We start from the raw sequence: 12,029 nt of genomic DNA on the forward strand, positions 1-12,029 counted from the left end.
TAACCGGTGCGTAATCGGTTTTGAAAAATACAAAACCGGTACATACCGGTTCGGTCCTAAGTTTTGTCAAAAACCGGACCAGATTGGACCGATTACACCCGTAGGTATAATCCTGTTGTTAGTATTCATTTTGGATCATTTCATCAATAAGAATACCTGTCAAAGAAAATTAACTGAAACCCTGTTTTTTTTTTTTTTTTTTGTTATTATTATTCTTGGCAATGATTATATAAGGTTGCTCTGCACTTAAGTTAGTTGTTATGTTGAAAAACCATGAATGGCTTTGAGGGAACAAGAACATGGAAGGATCTAACATGAAGATATTCTCACATATTGCTCATGGAGGTACACACATTTAAGCAACATAAGAAATCAGATGCTCAAAACAAGTAGGAACAAACATACAACAATGTTCTAACATTGTCCACTGAGTAGAAAACAATAACCATTTCACAATATATAATTTTTACTTTTTTTGGTCATTTCAGCTGCTGCTATAATAATTCAATTTGATGTAGGCTTCTTCCATACTCCATCCTCATCGCAAGGGCAGAAAGTGATCCTTGGGCATCCGACTTTCTCCAAGTAAGCCAAATTTGGAAATCTTTGCTGCAATTCTATCCAATCTAACTTCAAGCCAATCAAGTACTTCAAACACAAAGTCTCAACAGTCCACTTCTCATTCTTCAGAGTTTCGAGCCCTCCTCCTCTAATAAAGAGTTTCTTTAGGCTCTTCATGTTGCTGGGTACCAACCAACTAGGTATCTCTGTCCCTGGGTAACACTGAAGATCCAGTTTCTCCAATTTCTCAGGAAGCTGCGCCTCCGGACTTTCGTAACTACTCTTCTTCGACAACTTCCTTCGTAGCATGCTGGGGGGTTTTTTATAGCTGGGTACTGTTGTCTTTTGTGCAACAGTGCCTTGCTTTGATCCCCATGCTAATGTCAGCTTTCGAAGCGCCCCATTGGTTCCAAGTCTGTTGAGAGCAAATAGGTCTTTTCGAGTAGGGAATTCGGGGGTTTTTGAAGGAGGGACTTCGCGGCTACTTGCGCTGATTGTCAGTTTCCTCAAATGCTTTAAATCTTTCAAATCATCTAAGGTACCGAAGCTTCCGCTTTGCGGATTCCCAATAACGTACCCCTTAAGGACTTGGAGTTTTGAGAGGGAAGATAGCCCCTTTGGCATCCGATCCAGCATATAACAATCTGAAACATCCAGGTATTTCAGTTCCTTGAGTCTGGATATCTCCTGCGGAAGTTCCTCCAGATTATGACATGACTTCACATCTAAGATCATCAATTTGCTGAGCTTTCCTATTGAACTTGGAAGCTCGTTAATTCTGGAGATCCCTTGAAGGCTAAGAAGCCTCAATTCTTTCATACTCTTCAACCCTTTTAAGAATTCAATGCTCTCCACCTCTATGTGATAGGTAGCGGATTTCTGCCATCTTCCCAGATAAAGGACTTTAACGTTTTTCATCTTCGATAACCATTCCACCACACTTAATTCTTTCTTCTTTGCTAAAAGCTGCAATTTGAGATCAGGAAATGGCTCATTTACATTGAATATCGTAATAAGTTCTTCCTGATTTAAATTCTTCCATTCCTCATCAAATTTTTTATCTTCCTCTTTCTGTTCCCTCGTTAAGCCCGTGTCGAGAGGCACAGAAGACTTTGTAACACAAGCCCTTTTTTGGCCGGAGTCCGAGAGATTCCCTGTCAGAATTCCATTATCATTAAAAGCAAAGAACTTATTCTTGGACAGCTTAATCACAGCAGAGCGCACAAGAGGATGCATTCTATAGCTTTTAGCTTCCCCTCTCAGCTCTTTCTTAGCAGGCTTGATTAATCCCTTCTCTCTGAATCTCTTCAGAATTTGATCAACATGATTCTCAGCTGTCTTTCCTTCATCAATTAGGCCCTCTCCGACCCACCAATATGTCAAAAGCCTCCTCTTCACCACGGCATTTTCCGGGAGCATTGCGAAGCACGACAAAAAGAATATCACTTTTTCACGATCATTTCCATGATTAAGGTCATCATAAATTTCCTTAATTTCATGGTAAAAGGAGCTCTCCAGAAAGCTTTTACTTTTGTGTGGGTTGAGATTTCCTTGGAAGGCACTGCAGGCATCGGAGTTCTTGATCGTCCCTGAATTGTTGTACGATCCGGGACCCGTTAGGGAGAGTTTGAGCAGTGATGGAATCTGGTTCTTTATCTTCATGATTTCCTTGGAGATTTCTCGAAGTTTGGCTTCAGTTAGTGTAAGTGAAGAGGAATCAGCAGGGGCTGGTGCCTGAGGTCCAAGGATGGTGTCGACACGTCGCAGATGAGGCTGTATTCGTTTTCCCAGCTCACCTTCTTCAAGTTTCTTGAGTTCAATCAAGGCAGCTTTCACTTGAGTAAGGGTTTTCGTTATTCTCTCCAGTTGAGATTGATTGCTGCTGTCGTTGCTGCTTCTGCTGCTATTGAAGCTGTCCTTTGCATCCGAGTTGTTCTCCTTATTATCGGCACTGCACCCGAAGGTAAGCAGAGTCCAGATACTAGCGCATGGATCCTGATCTGAAACGTTGTGGCCATTCTTATTTTCGTCGATCTCATTCTTTTGATTGCTGTAGCCGCCGTTGATGCTGGGGATGTTGCCGCCCTTGTTGCCATTGTTCGGGTTGCCGTCACTGACATTATTGCGGTCGGTGTTGTTAGGTGTGAGTCCGGTGGCAGAGTGCTCGACTGTTGGAAGACGCTCAAGCAAGGAGTCTATGTCACCTATGATTCTCTGAATGTTAAACTTCTCTGCAGAAATTTTCTGTGTACCATCAGAGGAAGCCATGATCGGAACTGAAATGGAAGCAGATGAGAGAGGGAAGAGAATGGACTGAAATTGGAGGAAATTCCAAGTTGTCGGCAAAATTCAAGCTTAATGACCTCGTTGTTTCGCTTTCGATCATACAGTGGGTCAAGTCAATGTCCAGCCCCACCAGCACAAGCATCCAGGTGTAAACCATAAACAACGTCCTACAAAAACATATAAGAAAAACAAAAATTCTATTATTCTTCCTTAAACACCAAATGTGATACCCCATATGATATGGATAAGGGTAGGTGGTGTATGGGATCCCACATTGTTTGGGAAGGAGAAGTTCTTACTCTTTATAAGGTTCTAGTGGAACTCCAATTGTATCATTGACTAGTCCTTTTGGAGTATAGGCCATGTGGTTTGGGCCTTCCATTGGGGCGTTACAAATGGTATCAGAGACTATCCCAACCAGAAATGTGGGACTTGAGCCGTGCCACCTACAATGGACAGGCCCGACGAGGACGTCGGGAATTTAAGGGGGGTAGATTGTGATACCCCATATGATATGGATAAGGGTAGGTGGTGTATGGGATCCCACATTGCTCGGGAAGGAGAAGTTCTTACTCTTTATAAGGTTCTAGTGGAACTCCAATTGTATCATTGACTAGTCCTTTTGAAGTATAGGCCATGTGGTTTGGGCCTTCCATTGGAGCGTTACACCAAACATTATATTTTTATTTTTTTCTTTCTAAATATGTATTATATGAATAATAGATTAAAAAAATTCAATTAATTTTAAAAAAATAAAACTAATAAATTTTTAAAAAAATAAAAAATAAAAAAATGTAGTGTATGGTATGTGAAGATGATGAATAGAAAAGCTCTAAATAAAAGCTCTAATTTATTTTTTATATGCTTGTGCCTGCTTAATCTCTTACCAACTTGGAGCGTCCCAATTGATTATCTAAATTCTATTTAAAATAACTAATTAAAATCATTTGATCTATTTTAGTTGGAGTAATACTATATGCTATACTATTATTCGTCATTAAATCATCTATTTTTTTAAAAAATAAAATTCAAAAATTGACGAATAATACTGCCTCATGGCTCTTTTAATGAGTGAGACATGAATAAAATCATAGCCTTATATAAAGAATTAACTTTTACAATGGAGTATATATCAACTGATCTATTTTTTCTCCATATTATCTTAATATGTTGGTATCTATTTCCCTAAGCATGTTTTGTACAACTAAGAGGGTTAACTCACTTGTTGCGTGTTAGAGTAGGAAGTAAAACGATGAAAACGCCCATATGCATGTTTCGGCAGCCACATGTAGGTTGAGATTTCATGCATGCATGTGTATGTCTATTGATTTTGCTGGAATTCTGATGCATCAGTATTGGATTTGAACAAGGAAGTAAGATCATGAGTTATTACACCATATACATTTTGTTCCACCACAAATAGATAAGGCCAAGATGCTTAAAACCAGCATGCATGTGCCTTGTGATACTTGTAACATGAATTGGATGTTTAGTCGGCCATGCATGTGAAGAATAAAATTTCGGGATTAAAACTCAATTACCAAAAGAAATAAGGGTATAACTTCACAATAACACCTTGGTTACCTGAAAACCACGCAGACCTCGCACCGAGAGAAGCAATACTACGAGCATTAGTGGAAAAAGTTGCAAGCCCAGCCCATATATCCTTGATTATGATTAAATTCTTTTAAAATGTTTAGATGGTAATTTATTGGCCTTATAATTTTTATTTTTATTTTTTTGGATAAAAGGATGAAATTTTATTGTTCAACGAGTCTTACAACATCTCTAGAGATACAATTGACTGAATACATGTTGAAATTTCTTCCAATCCTATAAAATCTTCTTGTAAAGATAATGCTTCCGTAGAGTTGAGTAAAAATCCGACAATCCAACTCTGAATCCGACTTCGCACCGGCTCTGCTCCAATTCCGTGTCGGAGTTGGAGGTTTTTTCCTCTTGAAAGTTGGAGTCGGAGTCATTGATGAACCGACTCCGGCTCCGCTCCGATCCGACTCCGACCCTCCAACTCCGCCTCCGCCTCCGACGTGCCCTCCGACTCAGCCTCCGCCTCCGATTTTACACATATTTTATAAAAAGATGTGTTTTTCTATATATTAATTATTTAAATTTTATACAACTATATCTTATATAGTTAGTTAAACTCAATAATATACTAGTTAAATAATATATTTATACTATAATATATAGACTAAATTGACTAATAATAGTTTAGTATACGACTATATGTAAATATCATACTATTACAAATTTACAATATTACTACCATGTAACACTAAATTACTAATGTATAAATATAATAGCATGTAATACTAATGTATATATAATATACTATAAACACTAAGATGCATAATAACATCAACATGTAATATTGTAATACTATTGGTAAACACTAATCTATAAATTTATAATAACATATAATACTAATGTATAATAACTAAAGTATTATTCATATAAATTACTAATAGTATTAATTACTATATATAAATTAGTAAACCACTTTAAGCCTATATATAAATTACTATATAAATCACTATAGTATTAATTACTAATACTATATTACTATATGATACCATTAACTATAGTGAAATACTAGTATTAGACATTAGTGTACTAATACAATCAGTGATAGGGGGGAATAGTAGGTCACATAATTCTTCTCTCGCTTTTTCTCTCTAGAAGGAGCTGAGGTGAAGTGGGGTCCACCAGGATTCTAACGGAATCAGTGGTGGTTGGGAGTGGAGGTACGGTTTAAGGAGTGCTTCCGCAGCACGCTGAGGACAGTGATGGTGCTTGTTGAGAAGGTTTTTGGTGGGAAAGAAGGATTCACGACGGGGGAAGAGAGTCCTATGGTGGTGGGTACGAGTTTTCAAGGGTGATTGTGGTTTATTGGTGGTGGTGAGATGAATGAGCTCGAGTATCGGTGGGAGAATCTGAAACTGTCTGAGGAGGAGGCAACGAACATCGATGTTGATGTAGTTGAATCTGTGGTTTCGAAATATAAAGAAGAGGTGAGTTTAGTAGGGAAAGTTTGGGCAGAGAGGAAAATTAGTAAGGGTGTGATTGAGTCTGTTATGGCAAAAATCTGGAGGATTAGTAGAAGGGCAAAGTTCCACGAGGTGGGGTTCAATATTTTTGTGGTGGAATTTGCCAATCTCGAGGACAAGCAGAGAATATTGGAGGGGAGACCTTGGCTTTTTGATAACCAGTTGTTTGTGCTGGTGAACTTCGATGGGCTCACACCTCCGCAACAGATGCATTTCAAAACAGATAGAGTCTGGGTCCAGTTCTACGGCTTGCCCCTAAAATGTATCAACAAGGAGACAGGGGAGTTCCTAGGTGGAACATTAGGCAAAGTGGTGGAGGTAGACACAGAGGAAGACCGAAATAGGTGGGGCTTATTCCTCAGAGTTCTAATTGAAGTCGATGTTCACAAACCTCTAGCAAGAGGGAGGACCATCAACTTGAAAGGGAAGACTATATGGGTTCCTATAAGGTACAAAAAGCTCCCTTACTTTTGTTTTAAGTGTGGTTGCATTGCCCATGGTGCTCTGGGTTGTAAGGGGGAGCTGAATGGGGAACGCCAGTATGGTGCTTGGCTGAGAGTGGGGAGTAGACAAAAAAATAAAGAAGGATTGGCGAGATCTGAGAGGTTTAAGAAAACAGTGATGGAAGATATGAGTCATGGAAACGTGGGAGACAGTGCTAAGGGGAGGGAAGGTAGGGCAGAGAAGGAGAGGGAGGGCGAGACATACCAATGTTTGGAGGAAGAGGTGGAAGTGGCTCCTGCCACTCAGGAGGTAATGGAGCAAAGGGTTGAGGAGGAGGGCTGTTCTAAGGAGTTAGGGGAGACGGTGCTTTCTCAGGGAAAAAGAATAGAGAGGGAAGAGGGGTTGCTGTCAAAGGGTATGATTGAGGTAGAAGGGAGCAAAGGGGTGAACCCAAACAGTAGCTCGGGGAAGGTATTCTTTGAGGGAGAGAGTACATAGAGGGGTGAGGGGTTGTCTACAAAGGGATTTATTGAGATGGAGGGGAGTATAGGGGTGAATCCAAACAGTAGCATAAGGAAGGTCAGAGGTGCATGGAAAAGGAGGGCTAGGGACCAAGGAAAAAAGAGTGGTTTGGTCATTGACATGTCACCTTCGAAGAGGTTGTTGAGATTGGGGCTGGACACAGAAGAGAAGGGAAGAGTAGGTAAAAAAGCTAAAGGGATGGTAGGGATTATGGCTGGGAATGTTGAAGGGTATTCAATAGTAGAGGTGGAGGCTGTGCAGCAGCCCCACATATCATTATGAAAACCTTGAGTTGGAACTGCCGAGGGCTTGGGAACCGTTGGACAGTTCAAGACCTTTGCCATTTGGTAGAGGACAAGTTGCCCAATGTCGTGTTCCTAATGGAGACCAAAACTGAGGAAGGTTAGTGGGGAAAGATTTAGGAGGAGGCTGAAGTTTGATGGCTGTTTGGTCATTGAACCCTTAGGAAAGAAGGGTGGACTAATGTTGCTATGGAAACAACCTCTAGTAGTTGAGGTTCTGAACTATTCTAGATAGCATATTAATGCATGGATAAAAGAAACGCATGGAAATGACAAGTGGCTACTAACAGGTTTTTATGGTCAGCTAGAGACCAATTTAAAGGAGGAGACTTGGAGACTTCTAAGCTCTTTAAAACCACAAGAAGACAAGGGGTGGTGTGTGGTGGGTGACTTCAACGAGATATTGGCCCATGATGAAAAGAGAGGGGGCAAACAGAAAATTGAAAGATAGATGGCCAGGTTTAGGGAAGTTCTGGAAAAAGGGGGTTTGTTTGACTTGGGTTGGAGGGGGGATAAGTATACATGGAGTAATAAGCATGAGGACGAGTCTTTTACCAAAAAAAGATTGGATAGGGCCGTAGCTAACACCAAATGGAAGGAAAACCATGCAGATGGGTGGGTGGAAGTACTGGTGGCTAGGTGTTCTGATCATAGGCCTATTCTACTGTGCATGAACCAGAAATATGATAAGGTTTGGCGCCATAAAAGATTGTTCAGATTTGAAGCTTGTTGGTCATTGGATGAGAGTTGTGAAGAGGTGATCAACACAATTTGGCAGGAAAGGTCGAGGGGGAGGGAGCCCCCTTTGGCGTTAATTTTTAAACGGAATGAGACTAGAGAAGCTCTAGTAAGATGGAGTAAACCAAGAGCTTTTGATCACAAAAAAACTCTGGTTGAGAAATCTGATTTGTTAAAGGAGTTAAAAAAAATGAAGGTAGTCATAATTCTGCAGCCATAAAGGCTTTACAAAGGGAGATTGGAGGTTTGCTTGAGAAAGAAGATGTGAAGTGGAAGCAAAGGGCTAAGGTTAATTGGTACCAATTAGGGGATAAGAATACCAAGTTTTTTCATAGTTGTGCAAATGAGAGGAGGAAGAACAACATAATTCAAATGATTGTAGATGAACAGAATAGAGAGTACACGAGTCAAGAAGGCTTGGAAGGGGTCTTTAAAATTTTTTTTGATAAACTCTTTGCCTCTTCAGATCTGAGGAGTTGTGACATTGAGGAATGCTTGAATAGCCTAAAGCCTTGTGTGACTAATAGCATGAATGACCAGCTATTCAAAGCCTTTACCAGAGAAGAAATCAAAGTAGCTGTTAAAAACATGGCGCCTCTCAAGTCCCCAGGACCCGACGAGTTTGGAGCATTTTTTTCCAAAAACATTGGAACTCTATTGGTGAGGAAGTCAGTAGCAATGTGCTGAGATGGCTCAATGGTAACTCTTTATCTTCGATTACAAACTTTACTTATATAGCTCTCATTCCCAAGATTCCAGTCCCCAAAATGGCAAGTGATTTTAGACTCATCAGCCTTTGTAATGTAGTCTATAAAAGTATGGCCAAGGTGTTGGCAAATAGACTGAAGGGGGTTCTTAATGAAATTATATCCCCTAATCAAAGTGCATTCATCCCTGGGAGGTTAATATCAGACAATATTTTGGTTGCTTATGAGGTGTTGCATTCTATGAAAGTGAGGAAAAAAGGCAAAGTGGGAGAGTATGGCCATTAAGCTTGACATGTCAAAAGCTTATGATAGGATAGAGTGGTCTTATTTGAGAGCAGTCATGGTTAAAATGGGATTATGTGGGAAATGGATAGAGTTGATATTGAAGTGTGTGTCTACTGTTTCCTATTCTGTCCTTGATAATGGGAAACCTAGTTGCTTAATCAAACCTTCGAGAGGATTAAGGCAAGGAGACCCTCGGTCTCCTTATCTGTTTATCCTATGTGTTGAGGGGCTTAGTTCTTTGATCAACAATTCAGATCTTAGAGGTGCGACAAGGGGTGTGACTGTTTCAAGAGGGGGGTCTCGAATAAACCACTTACTTTTTGCCGATGACTGTATACTTTTTGGTAGAGCCAAGATAGAGGAATAGGACAGGATTCATGCTTTGCTTAGTTTCTATGAGAAGGCTTCTGGTCAGTTCCTCAACAAGGACAAAACTGCTGTCTTTTTTAGTTCAAACACTAAGGAAGTTGACAAGAGATTGATATTGGAGGAAGGTGGGGCAGTGCTGAGAGGGAATTATGAGAATTATTTGGGGCTTCCTGTTGTTGTAGGGCGTTCAAAATATAATGCTTTTAGAGGCATTAAGGAGAAAGTTTGGAGAAAAATCAACAACTGGAAGAATTCTTTTTTGTCTGCTGTAGGGAAAGAGGTACTCATCAAAGCTGTTCTTCAAGCTGTGCCTACTTACACTATGAGTGTTTTTCAGCTCCCTAAACAACTCTGTAAAGAACTTAATGTCATGCTGGGCAGGTTTTGGTGGGGTAATCAAAAAAGTGGTAATGGAGTGCATTGGTGTAGCTGGGAAAGGATGGGGAAACAGAAGGGAAAAGGAGGGCTGGGGTACAGGGGTTTAGAGAGCTTCAATTTGGCTCTATTAGCCAAACAAGGGTGGAGAATCCTCCAAAATGAGACTCCCATAGCTGCCAAGATCCTGAAAGAGAAATACTTAAAAAACAAGTCATTGCTTGAAGCTAGTCTGGAGCATAGACCTTCATTTATGTAGAGGAGTGTATGGAATGCTTTGAGTTTACTCAGGGAGGGTCTGAAATGGAAGGTGGGGAATGGAGAAAAAATAAAAATTTGAGGGAATAGATGGCTTCCAACCCCTTCATCCTTTTCTGTCCAATCCCCGATTTCTGTTTTGAATAAAGATGCTAGAGTTTGTGAACTGATGCAAGGCAGAGGGGAGTGGAATGTTCCTTTGATTCAAAATATTTTTAACAAGGAAGAGGCTGGCCAGATTTGCAGCATCCCTATTAGCAGCATGGAGGTGGAGGACAAATTAGTATGGGGTCCCTAAAAAAAAGGCCTTTTCTCTGTTAGGAGTGCGTATCATTTGGAGATGGGAAGAAAGCAGGCCATTAGAGGTGAATACTCTAGGCACGAGGAGAGGGTCAAAGGCTGGGACAGCATATGGAAGTTAGATGTTCCAAGGAAAGTTAAGCTTTTCCTTTGGAAAGCCACAAATGACTTCATGGCTACCAAAAAAAATCTCTTTTTGAAGAAAATAACAGACAATCCCCTATGCCCCATCTGCAAACTAGATGAGGAGACTATTATGCATGTGGTTTGGAAATGTCTTGCAGCTAGGGATGTATGGTTAGAATCATTAAGTGTCATGCAGAAAATGATGAGTGAAGAACACGATTTGCTGGCCTTGTGGGAAAAACTTACTGTTAAGCTTAGTGAATCAGAATTAGAGGAGGTTGCTGTGGTGATGAGGGGTATGTGGGTGAGAAGGAATGAGAGCATTTTTGAAGATAAATTCAAGTCCCCAAGTCAAGTGATCAACATTGCAAATAATGACTTGAAAGAGTACAAGCAGGCTATTCAGATGAATAGGATTGTATTGAGGGGTAATGAGGAGGGTGGCAGTAGATCTCTAAGGTGGGAAAAGCCAAGAACAGGTTTTGTTAAAGTCAATTGGGATGCAGCAGTAGAAAAGAAGCAAAGGAAGGTGGGAATATGGGTTGCAATTCGTGATGAAGATGGGGAACTTCTAGTTGAGGTTGAAGGTCAGAAGTTCAATGTAGATCAACCCACTGTGGCTAAAGCTCAAGCTCTGTGGAAGGCTATGGAAATATGCAGAGATCTTAGATTGGAAAAGGTTATTTTCGAGGGAGATGCACAAGTGATTGTCAAAGCTGTCAACAATGCAAGTGAAGATTTTTCTGTTTATGGTAGTTTAATTGAAGGTATAAAATAACTATTAAAAGGGAGGACAAACTGGATAGTACAATATACACACAGGTCTAACAATGTAGCAGCACATACTTTAGCAAAGGAAAGCTTACTTTTACAGATTGAATTAGTTTGGATAGAAGATATACCTAATAGTATTCAAGGAATTGTAGAGAGGGAGTGTTATTGTATTGAGTGATATTCTGATATCAATGAAGATGTTTCTTTCAAAAAAAAATACAATCAGTGATATAGTTAGTATAATATTTATACTAATACTATAATATAGTTATACTAAATTAAAATAACTATAGCAAATACTAATATATAATTATGCTAATCACTATAACTAATACTAATATTAATGTAGACTATAGTTATAACTTATAGTATTATAACTTTACTAAATCACTATAACTTATACTAATATAGTTATACTAAAATTTAAATCACTATAACTAATACTAATATAGTTATATTACTATAGGGTACTATTAACTATAGTGATATACTAGTATTAGTATACTAATACTATTAGTGATATAGTTATACTAAATTAAAATCACTATAGCAAAAGTTTAATCAAAAGTTAGTATGTTACTTGTTTTATTTAGTTGTATTTTTTGTTATAATCAAAAGTTTAATTAGTTTAGATTGTAATGTTGAGAAAATTGAAATTTTAAAGCCCACAATTTTTTTTTTAAAAGTGGGTCAAATATGAAGTTAAAAAAAATAAAAAATAAAAAATAAAAAATCCGACTCCGCTCCTTGGAGCGGAGTCGGAGCGGATTCTGTACGTATCGGAGTCAGTGGTTGGGCCCTCTGACTCCGAAACAGTCGGTGCTCAGCCCTAACTTGCGGAGCAAAAAGATTAGTTAGTAGTTAAGATTGTAAAGGGAAGTGATAGGAAAAAATAATAAATAAATAATAAAAAC

At 39.3% G+C, this 12,029-nt stretch overlaps 3 protein-coding genes across 3 annotated transcripts; 2 read left to right on the plus strand and 1 right to left on the minus strand.

Moving 5' to 3' along the window:
• Positions 1-302: 302 nt before the first annotated feature.
• LOC121235311 (disease resistance RPP13-like protein 4) lies at positions 303-2,959 on the minus strand. Its single transcript, XM_041131648.1, has one exon. The coding sequence runs from the start codon at positions 2,827-2,829 to the stop codon at positions 505-507; it is 2,325 nt and encodes a 774-aa protein (XP_040987582.1). The 5' UTR covers positions 2,830-2,959; the 3' UTR covers positions 303-504.
• Positions 2,960-7,159: 4,200 nt separating this feature from the next.
• LOC121235426 lies at positions 7,160-8,608 on the plus strand. Its single transcript, XM_041131770.1, has 2 exons — positions 7,160-7,283; positions 8,118-8,608. Exons 1-2 carry the CDS (start codon positions 7,160-7,162, stop codon positions 8,606-8,608), a joined length of 615 nt encoding a protein of 204 aa, XP_040987704.1.
• A 294-nt stretch (positions 8,609-8,902) lies between these two features.
• LOC121235427 lies at positions 8,903-9,916 on the plus strand. The gene is made up of 2 exons (XM_041131771.1): positions 8,903-9,196; positions 9,317-9,916. The coding sequence occupies exons 1-2, from the start codon at positions 8,903-8,905 to the stop codon at positions 9,914-9,916; spliced, it is 894 nt and encodes a 297-aa protein (XP_040987705.1).
• The last annotated feature ends 2,113 nt before the right edge of the window (positions 9,917-12,029 follow it).

Source organism: Juglans microcarpa x Juglans regia, chromosome 6D (genome assembly GCF_004785595.1).
Source record: "Juglans microcarpa x Juglans regia isolate MS1-56 chromosome 6D, Jm3101_v1.0, whole genome shotgun sequence".
NCBI lineage: Eukaryota > Viridiplantae > Streptophyta > Magnoliopsida > Fagales > Juglandaceae > Juglans > Juglans microcarpa x Juglans regia.

Excerpts from the sequence above, each read along its gene's own strand:
- LOC121235311 (XM_041131648.1), bottom strand. The coding sequence starts at position 2,829 with ATGGCTTCCTCTGATGGTACACAGAAAATTTCTGCAGAGAAGTTTAAC.
- LOC121235426 (XM_041131770.1), top strand. The coding sequence starts at position 7,160 with ATGAAAACCTTGAGTTGGAACTGCCGAGGGCTTGGGAACCGTTGGACA. Across the intron at positions 7,284-8,117 it reads GGAGACCAAAACTGAGGAAG|GTAGTCATAATTCTGCAGCC; the intron begins GTTAGTGGGGAA and ends AAAAAAATGAAG.
- LOC121235427 (XM_041131771.1), top strand. The coding sequence starts at position 8,903 with ATGGCCATTAAGCTTGACATGTCAAAAGCTTATGATAGGATAGAGTGG. Across the intron at positions 9,197-9,316 it reads GTGCGACAAGGGGTGTGACT|GCTTCTGGTCAGTTCCTCAA; the intron begins GTTTCAAGAGGG and ends TTCTATGAGAAG.